The sequence below is a fragment of the Dromiciops gliroides genome, chromosome 4 (genome assembly GCF_019393635.1).
Source record: "Dromiciops gliroides isolate mDroGli1 chromosome 4, mDroGli1.pri, whole genome shotgun sequence".
NCBI classification, from domain to species: Eukaryota; Metazoa; Chordata; class Mammalia; order Microbiotheria; family Microbiotheriidae; genus Dromiciops; species Dromiciops gliroides.
Window position 1 is genome coordinate 365703572 of NC_057864.1, and position 12450 is coordinate 365716021.

Consider the following 12450-nt stretch of genomic DNA (forward strand, 5'->3'; position numbering starts at 1 on the left):
TCTATTTACTATACCACCTAGCTGCCCTTCTGTTATATTAGTTTACCACAACTTGGCTATTATCCAGTTGATGAACTTCTATTTAGCCTTAGCTGAAGCTTCTTAAACATACTAAGTATAATAAAAATATGTGTACCTCTAAGTTACCTCATCTATAAAATGGTGATAATCATAGCACCTATTTCCCAGGGTTATTGTGAGGATATGATGAAATAATATTTGTAAAGCACTTTGAAGACCTTTAGGCACCTAGGTGGAGCAGTGCCTAGAGCACTGGGCCTGGAGTCAGGAAGACTTATCTTCCTGAGGTCAAATCTGCCCTCAGATACTTACTAGCTATGTAACCCTGGACAATTCACTCTACTCTATTGGCTTCAGTTTTCTCAACTATAAAATGAACTAGAGAATGGAATGGCAAACCACTCCAATATCTTTGCCCAGAAAACCCCAAATAGGGCCATGAAGAGTTAGGTACCACTGAAATGACTACTCAGCAACAAAACCGAAGACGTTAAAGCACTATTAATGCTGGTTATTATTGTTGTTTATATAATCCAAACAAATTCAGTCAACTTTTTTAAGTGCTGCATATGTGCCAAGTAGTATCCTAAGTGCTGGGCATATAACTCGTGGTGCTAACAATCTAATAGGGGAAGACAACATACAAAAGTTACCTGGAAAGGAGGTGTCAGAGGGTTCAGAAAGGTGTATCTTGTTCCACGGAGTTTTAACCAGGGAGAACTGCAAATACTATTGTTACTGGGTTTGCTACGGCTGCTGTTGTTACTATTTCAAACAATTAGAAAATCAAGTGAGAAATAAGTTTCCCAATGCTTGGAAACCAATAGTATAATGTTAACAGATGAGAAAAATCAAAACTTCTATTTGCTTCTGCCTTTTCTAACTTGGGGAATTTCATCTTCAAATGGAACATAATTTGTTACGAGACAGTTTAAAACTCTAGGTCGAAGGTAATATAAGAATTTGCAGATGTGTTCATGGTATCACTGTCAGTGAGCATTGAAAAAAAGTGTCAAGTTGTAGGCAGTCTAGAAGACTAAAAGGGAGGAAATATTTTCATAGTTTTCAAAAAGGGAAAAATGCCTAGTACTGTCAGCTTCAGGACACTGAACTGTCAGATTCAGTTCACACAGGACATATAGTTGAGGAAAATGAAGCCTAGGGCACTTAAAAGACTTAGCTAAGACTACTTAGGTAGGAAGTGCCACAAGTAGGAGTTGAAATGACCCTAGAACCAGTGTTCTCTCTCTCTCCCTCTCTCTCTCTCTCTCCCTCCCTCTCTCTCTCTCTCTCTTTCTCTCTCTGGGCAGTGAGGGTTAAGTGACTTGCCCAAGGTCACACAGCTAGTAAGTGTCAAGTGTCTGAGGCTGGATTTAAACTCAGGTCCTCCTGAATACAGGGCCTGTGCTTTATCCACTGTGCCACCTAGCTGCCCCCGAACCAGTGTTCTCTTAACCACACTACGCTGACTGTCTTAGCCTTAGTTTCTTCATCTTTGAAATGGAGATTCTGAAGCAGGGAGACCCATTAGGAAGCCATTAGCAGTTGGGTGGAGGAATATCTAGAGTAGTGGCGACTGTGTATGTGGAGAGATGTTCTGCAGGTAGAATTAATAAGACCTGGTAACTTTGTTGATTGAGGAAGAGAATGAAGAATTGAGATTGCCAACCTTGGGAAGTTTTGGGGAAAGTGAACGAATTCTGTTTTGGACATATTGTGTTTGTGCCTGGTGTCTAGTAGTTGCTTCATAAATGCTCATTGATTAAGATGCCTACAAAATAATAGATTTGTAATGCCAGGACTGTACTTCAGGAGATAAACCATTGTTGATTATATAGGTTGGAAGTCATCTTCAGAGAAATGATATATAATTCCATTACATCTGATGAAGTCATCAAGAGAAAAAGTAAAGAGAGAAGAGGGCCCAAGACAGAGCAGTTTGATAGATCCAAAGAATGCTACAGACATAGTATATTTTTTATTATAGCAAAGTACTTGACCATGTCTGTCATGTCATCCTAGTGTATAAGAGGGAAAAGTGAGGGTTATAACACTTGTGTGTTTGTATTTATTCAAAGAACCATAATGAAAACCTGACAATAAATGGAGCCATCTCAGTCTAAAAAGTGGTCACCAATATTGGTCCCACTATACTCTGTGATGATCAGAAAAGCTACTAATGACATTTTATGTTCACTTTGATCTGTAGCTTCTCAAAAGAACAGCTAGGATGGGGAAGGTCCTAGAAGCATTGTCACATGAAGCGGAGTTGATGAAATTGGACCTGCTTATCTGGAGAAGAGAATGCTTGGTGGGGGAATGATCATTACCTTTAAATATTTGAAGTATCATTATGTGGAGAAGAATGTAGACTTTTTCTCTGTTATTGGTTAGAAGTTATACCAGCAGATCTGGGCACGATATAAAAGCATTCCACTAGTTATAGCCGTCCAGTAGAAGAATGGACTTCCTTTTGATGTTTTGAGTTCCCCTTCCCTAGATATGTCTCAGAAGAGACTGGAAAGCCACCTCTCAGGAATGTTCCATAGAGTGGGAGCTTGGACTAGGTGATCTAGGTCACTTCAAACACTAAGATTATATAAGGTATTTGTGTTTCTTTTTTATGGCAGATTATCATTACTGGCTGTGCAACCTTGAACAAATTACTTAATTTCTCTGGGCCTCCATTTCATCGCCTGTAAAAATGAGAGAAACTAGAAAGATTTTGAATAGCTTATTTTTAAGATCTCTTCCAGCTCTAAATTTATAAACCTATGGTTGTCAATACATTCTTGATTATCTGGCAAAATTCCCTCTCTTACTTTTTTTCTTTTGTAACAGAGTTTATGATTGGACCATGTAGCTCACTGGGTATTACTTTTACATGAAGAATAAAAGAGGCCAGAGAATTACATTTTGCGTAGCAAAAAGTCAGAGCACTTATATTTACCGCTGTAATGTTTGCCTCACTAATATTTACCCAGATGCACAATTAGGGCATGATAGTAAGACATCCAAATGTGATGCGTAATTACAGAAAAAAAGAGAATTATAGGTCAGTGAAGCAACATAACTCAGTAAACAAGGCCTCTTATCCCTTGTTTGCATTTCAGTGTGCTTTAATTAGATAACTAATATTCTTTAGTAAGAAGAGTTTTGTTTAGCTAAAATTCTGTAACAATTCCTGCTGAGGAAATGTCAACATAAATTGGTCCTTTAGAGGGGAAGGTTTTTTTTTTGTTTTGTTTTGTTTTTTTGCAGGGCAATGGGGGTAAAGTGACTTGCCCAGGGTCACACAGCTAGTAAGTGTCAAGTGTCTGAGGCTGGATTTGAACTCAGGTACTCCTGAATCCAGGGCCAGTGCTTTATCCACTGCTCCACCTAGCTGCCCCTAGAGGGGAAGTTTTTTAAAAGGCCTGGAATCCCAAGAGGGAATTTTTGGTACGTGCAGAAAGCAGGACTTTCTATATGTGGAAAAAGGAACATCTTTCCTAAGATAGAGATGGTGGTTTTCATTGTTAACACAATCAAATGGCAGTGTCAATGCTACCATGAATATATCATTACTTTCACATTCTTAAGTATCGTTCTTCACAATAACAAATGTTGTGCTATCAGCCTGAGCATATTAAATTTTGATTTAGAACAGAATCCTACCAATGAAATATGGCAGAAAGGGAAAAAAACCCTCTGGTTATCCATATTTTGTCCTAGAGAAAAATATATTATGACAATTTTTGAAAGTGTTTTACAGCTATATATATATATATATTTATAATTGCAAGTGTATATGACCAATAATAATTTACATATGGTGATTTATGGTTTACACAGTACTTTCATATATATTAACTTGTTTAGGTTTGTGAAGGGGGTTAGGAAAGAAAAAGAGGTAAGAGACTTTTCTAAGTTACTTGATTTATGCATGGTAGTAGACATAGTGTCAGAATTGGATTTGAACCCAGGTCTTTCTGACCCCCAAGGCCATCCCTTTATTTTTTATGCTATGCTGTATTTCTGCTCATGTTACTTATTTACAAAAACTGAGGAAAATACCTTTAATGTATTGGGGTTAGAATCTCAATTTCTAGATTTCTAGAAAAACTTGAAAATGAAGTGCAGAATATGAAGGCATAAAGGGGTTACCATCTGTGCCTGTGGAAAGAGTCTTTGTTGATAAAATTATAGTTCTTTCAAAGTTTCAGAAGTATATATGTGTACACATATATTTAATACATATATATGGGGGCAGCTAGGTAGTGCAGTAGATAGAGCACCAGCCCTGGATTCAGGAGGACTTGAGTTCAAATTTGGCCTCAGGCACTTGACACTTACTAGCTGTGTGAGCCTGGGCAAGTCACTTAACCCCAATTGCCTCACCAAAAAAAAAAAACAACCATATATATGTCTATGTAGATAGATATCTACCTGTCTACAACCTAGCATTTTATGCAAATGGTCTCAGGGTGCAATACAAAATACTTTGAAATAAAATTGAGTTAAAATATGAGTAAAAATTTAAATACTCTATGATTAAAGCATAAAATATTATAACTAAAAATAGCAGCTATCATTTTTCTTCTCTTTTGCACTAGAATAATCATGCACAAAGTTTGAGAGACACTTCCTTCTCTTTCTTTCTTGCCCTTAAAATGTTCTTATAAATAAAGTTTCAGTTACTATATAATAGAGTTCTTGGATTCTTTCTAAAGCAGTAAGAAAGATTTGTGTGTTCATCCTGCCATTTGGATTTTGAATAAACACTGCTTCATTTAAAGTAAGACTGTTGATACTTTGGGAGAACACTTAGGTCTTCCTTACATTTTCTGCTGAAAAGAATAAACTTAAGTGTCATCATAATGAGAGAAAATTGCATAAGCAGATTGTGTAGGTAGAAGAGGACAGTTCAGCAGGTGCCAAGGAAATGCATCAGTTCTTCCAACAGTGGGATACAGTGATCAAGGTATTTAAGGAAAGAATGTGTAGCTTATGTATTTTGAGAACATTGGACAATACAGATCTACATTTGGAGACTGTTTGAAAGGATGGAGTGAAAGTGGGAGCAGTATGTGTATGTTGTCTGTGCTGTATGGTCAAGCTCACCTTCAAACCTCCTCCAGAAATGCTAAGTGGACCATGTAGATTCTGTTCCTTGAGCATGGGTTTGTCTCTGCTTGTGTTCATTCACTATGTGAGAACAGGTACACTTCTACTGTAGGATTTGGTTTGATGAATACCCTGTTGGGGTCATTGGATGCTGCATCTTGGATAAGACATTTGATAAGATTCATCCTTGATGACACACTCCTTGCTAAGAATAACTCAACCTATTCAAAACAAAATTCATTGTCCTTACCCCCCTACTTCAGTCTACTTCCAAACTTCCTCCTTTCTCTTAAGAACACAGCCATCCTTGTACAGGTTTACAACCTTGCAATTTTCCTTAATCCCCGACTCCCCCAAAACAAAGTATCTAATTGGTTGTTAAGTATTGTGCATTCTGCCTCCATGATATCTCTCTGCTCTTTCCCCTTCTTTCTACTAACCTGACACCAGTCTAGTTCTAATCCTCATTATCTCTTGCCTGGGTATTAATACAGCCTCTTTAGTTGCCCTCTCTGCCTCTTGTCTCCCCCTCTGTCTTCCAGTTTGTCTTTCACATTACTACTAAGGGGATCTTCCGGAAGCACAGTGCTAACCATGTTAAGCCCCTGCTTGGCATGGTCCAGTGACTCCCTATTACCCCTAGAATTAAATACAAATACATTTCTTTGGCAGTTAAAGCCCCTCACAAACTGCCCCCAGCCTACATTTCTCATCCTATCACATATTAATCTCCACACATGCAGTGATCATGCCCAACTGTTTCATCTCAATGTATTTGCACTGAGTTTGCACTGACCTGGAATATGTTGTAGAATAAGTCTGGTTGACTTCAGAATTCTCAAAGCAATCTTCTACTTGAAACCTGTTCTATTTTCTTTACCTCCAACTGCTTGTACCTTTCACCCAGCCCCCCCCCACACACACACACACATTGCCTTATATATAATTTATAAATACTTGGATATGTATGTGTCATCTTTATCATTAAATTGTAAGCTTCTTTAAGGGAGGAAGGACTGTGGTATTCCTAATGCCTACAACAATCCATAGTAAACACTGAGTAAATATGCATTGATTGGTTGAGGAATGGATTGAAAGGTACTTGATTATGTCAGGGGTTGGAGAATCCGTCGGAAAGTCAGTCAGTAAGCATTTATTAGGCTTCTACTATGTACCAGGTACTGTCTTAAGTGCTGGAGATACAAAGAAAGGCATAAGATAGTCCTTCCCCCAAGGAGCTCATAATTTAATGGGAGAAGACAACACATAAAAAAAGTAGCTGAAAAGTTGGGGGATGGGGGTGGGTGGGTCCCTAGCATGGGAAATGGTATGAGGATGTAGGAGTTACAGAGTGAATTTATCTCATAAAATGAAGTTTCTGGAGATGATGAAATTTAGATGCTCACTCAGGTGGGAAATGATAAGGTGAATTCCCTGGATACCCTTCTCAAATACGGGTCTAGGAGGACTTGCCACATATACACTTCCCACCCTCTCCAACCAGAGGGAGGGAGGGGCCCGAGGGGCAAATGGTATATGAATCCTTTATGCTGTCACTGAAGTACATAAAAACTCTAAAACTTCAAAACTAATCATTAGATATTTTAAAAGTAAAAATGACTTGGATAATTAATAAAATTAGTTCCTTATATTTAACAAATTGCCAGAGGTAAAGAGAGCCAGGACTTGATCTATCAAAAGTTGCACATTTTTTCCCCAACTTAATTCTTCAAAAGGCTAAATTAGTCTTAAAGAAACAAAGTTTTCAGATTATTAGATTGCAGAATATAGTAATCTTGAATTCTGGATCTCTGAAATATTTAGTAATAGCATATGATAATAGGATACATTCAGTTTTTTAAAAATATGTGATATTAAAAAAACAAATGAATGGGGGCTTAGAGAGGGAGATGGCTTTCATTATAGGAATTGGCAGCTAAAAAGGTGAGGTGTTTTTAAAAATCGCATGAGCTACTGATCCCCAGTTTTAAATTGTAATATAAATGTGTGTGTACTGAATAATCATTATACCTGTTCAACAACTAAACAAAGAGCTTTTCCTCATTAATAAAACATTTATGAGACTCTAATTTATGATCTGAAAGAACAGCCAATTTAAGATAAATTGAATTTAGATGGTTTTGAAGGACTTGAGACAAATTATTTACATTCCAACTAGTCCCTTTTAATGTAATATGATTTCTAATAGCAGTCTTTTAAAGTCACTCATGAATCCCCCCCCATTGTGGGCTGTTGTTTTGATTAGATTTGTGATTTCTTTGGTGAAGGGAGAACTCAGTGAGGATATATGTCCCCTTCTGTCCTTTGACACTGCCTTGACCTTAATATGGGCCCTTATCATCTCATGCCTGGATTATTGCAACAGCCTGCTGATTGGTCTCCCGGCTTCAAGTATCTCCCCATCCTGGTCCATCCTCCACCTGACTGTCTATAGCTCAGGTCTGACCATGTCAATCCTCTCTTCAATAAACTCCAGTGACTCCCTTTCACATCCAGGATGAAATATAAAATCTTCTTTAGATATTCAAAGCCCTACAAAACCTGTTGCTCTTCTATGTTGCACCTTATTAACTCCACATACTCAGTGATTCAGTGACCCTGGCCTCCTTACTATTCCTCAAACAAGACACTCCACTCTACAAATCTATGCATTTTCCCCCATGCCTGTAAAGCTCTCCTTCCTCATCTCTGTTCCTGCCTTCCATGGTTTTCTTCAATTCCCATTCAAAATCTCACCTTCTGCAAGAAGCTTTTCCTAATCCCCCTTAATTCTAGTGCCTTCCTTCAGTTGATTAACTCTAATTTCTCCTGTTTACATCTTGGTTGTACATAGGTCTTTCATGCCGTCGCCCCCATTGGACTATCTTCTTGCCTTTCTTTTTGTCACTATGGCTTAGCACAGTGCCTGGCACGTGGAAGGTGATTAATAAATACTTGACTTAATTTTATTCAAGTAGCTTCCTCTACCAATATATGCAGGCATCTTTTTAGCAACCTAGTATTAGAGAGTTAGTTGAATGCTGAAAGATTCATTGATTTTCCCACAGTCACACAGCTAGTATGTGATAGGGGCAGCACTTGAATCCCAAGTCCTCCTGACTCCAAGGATGGCTTTATATCCACTGGGACACACTGTTTCTCATTGCTGTTACTGATGTTAATAAAATCCCCAGAATTGTTGCTGTTAACTATTAACAGAATCCTACTGTGACACTTCTTCGTGGCATGGAAGTAATCCTTGTTTTCTAAGTGCTATGCCAGTGGAGGGCCTCATAGAGTTTAGGTTGCACATTTTTAGTAGACCCCATCATCCTAGTGCATGACTTCCTCTAAAGAGGTTAAGCAGCCCAGGAATATGAGCAGAACAGTGAAAAGCTGGAGGTGTGTGTGCCCCAGAATTAAATTGGCAGGCATAAACTGTGGAATAAGGGAACAAAGGATCCAAGGTCAGGGTTGGGGTGGATGGAGAATTGGTTAACTAGAGGAGGCAGATTGTAAAGGGAGGAAAGTGAGGCCAAAGCAGAGATTATAGACTTTGAAAACAAGAAAGTTTAGAAAGATTAGAGTCTCATTGATGATGAATTAGAGGTTTAGGAAAAGTGAGGCAAAAAGAGAGAGAGAGAAAAGGATACGAAGTTATGATTGTTAATTTCAGGGTTCAAGATCACGAAGGTAGTTTTGGTGAGGTCTAAGGTGTGACTATACTTGTGAGTAACTAAGGTAGAATGAAGAATATTACATTTATTAGAAAATAATTTTTAGTCATCACGTGGTTTAATAGTTAATCAGAAGGTAGTTTTTCACCTCTCATCCCTTATGATCAAATTAATTTCTTCTGAATGTCATTTTAGTGACTTAAAATGGTAATTAAATCAGTCTAATTCCAGATGGGTAATTTATTTTTTTAATTGTGGCAGTTGGACCTCAGCTGAACAGCTCAAGCTCAGATGATTGAAGCTCTTAACAGAAAGTGCCCTTGTAGGAAATGAATAACACTTTCTTACGTATTTCTTGTGTGCTCAGAACTATGTTGTGTTTTGTCTTGCCACTACATTCAGAATTCTAGAATAAAGTAAATGCCTCTGTCAATAGAATTATACAGTTGTTTAAAAATTGTTCATGGTAGGACTTATTTCTAAAGTTTTTAGTCCCATTTTAAAATACATAGTAGAAGTATGAACTCTGTCCTTGAGGATCTTGCTGTGAGAACAGTAATCAAACTGTTTCTTACCACTGCTACTAGAATAGGAGCTACAATATGCTTCCCTATGGCTTTAATGCCCTTTTCTGACTACCACTTCCCTGTTTTCCCTGTTTTCCCTCCCCGCCCTCCACATTAGGCATAAACTATCTTAACTTTTGTATTTGTAGCCACAGTACCTGGCACACTAACATAGCAAACAGCTAATAGAACATGATAAAGTATCCTATTGTATAGATTTGTGTAACTATGTTTTGTGTTAGAGAAATTCAGAAGAGAGATTTAAAGTCATCATAGAATTTGATCTGAATCTAAAAGGATCAGTAGGATTTGGTAGCAACGACCATAGTTCCATTAAGCTGACATTTAAAATAATTATATATGAGTCCATCCTTAGCTCCTTCATCCCAAAAGAATGAGCTGATTTTTGTCTCTGACTTGAGGGTAAAGGTCTCTGAACTGACACAAGACTCAGTAATTCTACTTCATTTTGGAGTGTCCCTGGAATTCAGTCCTGGGTTATCCCTGAATAGGAGATGGATCCTGTAGGTTAAAGATGAACTGGCCATGGTTTTTTTGTTTGTTTTTAAATTAACATTATCTCCTGGAGTCCAGTAGATTAAAGATGAGTGACCCAGGTCTGGGCCTAAATTGTTGTATACACATTGGGGCAATACTAGTCTATAACTAAACCTTCAGACCTAGGTAATTGTCGTGTGCATACATCTTTCTTTTAATATATGTTTACCCTCTCATTCGACAAGAATATCCTAGTAGTACAATGTGAATGAAACTATACTTGCACAAAATAAGCTTGTTTGTAGATGGAGTGAAAAGCTGAACTTAATATTCTTAGAAACAATAAGAAGAAAATGGTGACTCTTTTTTTGAAAGAAAATGAGGCATGTTTTGAGGAAAAATAGAGTTGTCTAGTCTCTTTCTTGCTGTTACTATCTGCTTATATAGAATGCATTGAGTACCTTCATATAAAGAGTTATAGCTATTTTCTCTGATTTTTTTCAATATTGACAGAAGAAATAGTGCTGCTAACATTCATAAGATTCTGTTCATTGTATTAAATCACTGAAATACTATTTTTGTCAGAGAACAGCAAATTGAAGATAAGCCTATCAAGGAAGAATGTGAAGAAGGGATAAAAAGTGAAATGAGAACTCCAAATCAAACCAAAGGTAACTATGGCATTCTTATATTCTTGACCTGTTTTCATGACACTGATTTTATAGTGATCATCCTAAATAGCAAAACTGAATTTCTAATATTATTTCCATAAATAAACATAAAATAAATTTGGTTGTGGTAGTCAGTCAGTAATTAGTTACATATAAAGTATATTTGTGATGCTTCATTACATAGATTGAATTTTACTGTAGGTCAGATCATACCCACTGACATGTAATAACTACATTCATATAAGCTTAGTATAACTTCAAAGAGCTACAAAATGACATTAACCCTTTCCCGCCTCTGGGCCAGTGTTATAAGGCTATCTTCCTGTTGTATCTGCCTCTGTATTTTCAAAGCTCACCTCTTAAGTATTTCCTGTTTATCCAAACAAAAGAAGAATCTAGTTCAAACTTAATTTAATTTCCTACTTCATTAAAATAAAGCTATTGAGTGATTGATGTTATAACAGTGAGAGGATTCTATACTTTAAATCATGCTTGATCCAGTGTTTAATTTTTAAATTGCTCAATCTTAATCAGATTGGAAAGTGTTAATAATTATGGATTCCATATATAATTTATATCTGATTATATAATTGTTGAACATTTTTTTGCAATGCATCTGCCTGTTGATGTAGTAATTAACATTTGCCCGAGTGCTTCTTGATACTTTGACTTTGCATATACGTTTTTATTTTTCACTTACACAAGAAACAAGAATGATTTTAATAACCCTTCTCTTATGTAAATGACATGTTCCATAAGTGATGTTTTTGTGCTTATTCATCTGATTTTAGTTAAGCAATTTAAAAAATTAATTTAACAATCATCCCCTATGAAATTATCAACTTCTTTTTGGTACTTATTGTCTCTGATCATTTAAGTGGGCAGAAAATTGCTCAATTTTGAAGTTTTGTTCATTCTTCCAGATCAGTAAGTTACCATTCAGTGTGTTTAAAGAGCTAGAATTTTTTTTACTATATATGAAATAACATAAAAATGTAACTCATTCGCACATGATGGAATTTCCTAATTTACTGAAAGTTAATAGATTTTCCTCTTTTTTAATCAGGGTTCCCAAAACTGACTTGAGTTTACAGCCATTTTTTCATCAATAAAAGCCTAGATCTCTGGCTTTTCCCACTCAGCCTATTAAGCAGTCCCCCTGAAATTGAACTTTTGAGTTGCCATATTTTCCAGAAACACCGGACCCAGAGTATACAAGAGTCCCTGAATATGTCGAAGACAACCCCTCCCCCTCAACTGATATAACTTCTTGTTTGCAACCCAAGCTAGATTCGTTATGTATCTTTGGGAGTCAAGACAGATGCCAGTGAGTCTATCCTGGACTGGGAAACTGCTTGTGCAGCTGGAACCCTTGTAGATAAGCCAACAATCCTATCTTCATAGTCTAGCAGGTCCCAAGGGAAAAGAATACAGCATTTGGCATCTTAATTCTTCATCTTAATGGCTGCCACTGCCATTTAGGTAGAAAGTTCTGTTTATCCCTCTCCCTTTGTGCAATTTCATCAATATGCCAGCTTCACTGTGAACTCTCTGTCTATCTTAGGGTTCCACATGTGTGTTTATTTCTGATGTAATAAATCTAGTTGCAATGCAATGTCTCATGGACTTGGGATTGTTTTTGGTTAACAATCTTAATGTTCAGGATTCAACCTAAGGGTCTGTTTGCCTCAAGTCTCTCCCTAACTCCAATCCATCCCTTCTTCAGTCACTAAAGTGATTTTCCTAAAGCAGAGATCCAATCATGTCACTCCCTACTCAGTAAACCCCAGTGGTTCCCTATTGCTTCCTAGAATACGTACGAAATGCTCTTTTTTAGCTTTCAAAGTCCTTCATAACCTAGCATCTCCTACCTTTCCAGCCTTCTCATACCTTACTCTCCAACATATACTC

At 37.1% G+C, this 12450-nt stretch overlaps 1 protein-coding gene across 4 annotated transcripts in view; it reads left to right on the forward strand.

Moving 5' to 3' along the window:
* L3MBTL3 (L3MBTL histone methyl-lysine binding protein 3) overlaps nucleotides 1-12450 on the forward strand; it is a 165896-nt gene that overhangs the window by 140925 nt on the left and 12521 nt on the right. For all 4 annotated transcript variants that reach the window (XM_043964205.1, XM_043964209.1, XM_043964206.1 and 1 more), the window contains exon 21: nucleotides 10454-10539. In XM_043964205.1, the coding sequence (XP_043820140.1) occupies nucleotides 10454-10539 (86 nt within the window). The remainder of the gene's footprint in view (nucleotides 1-10453; nucleotides 10540-12450) is intronic.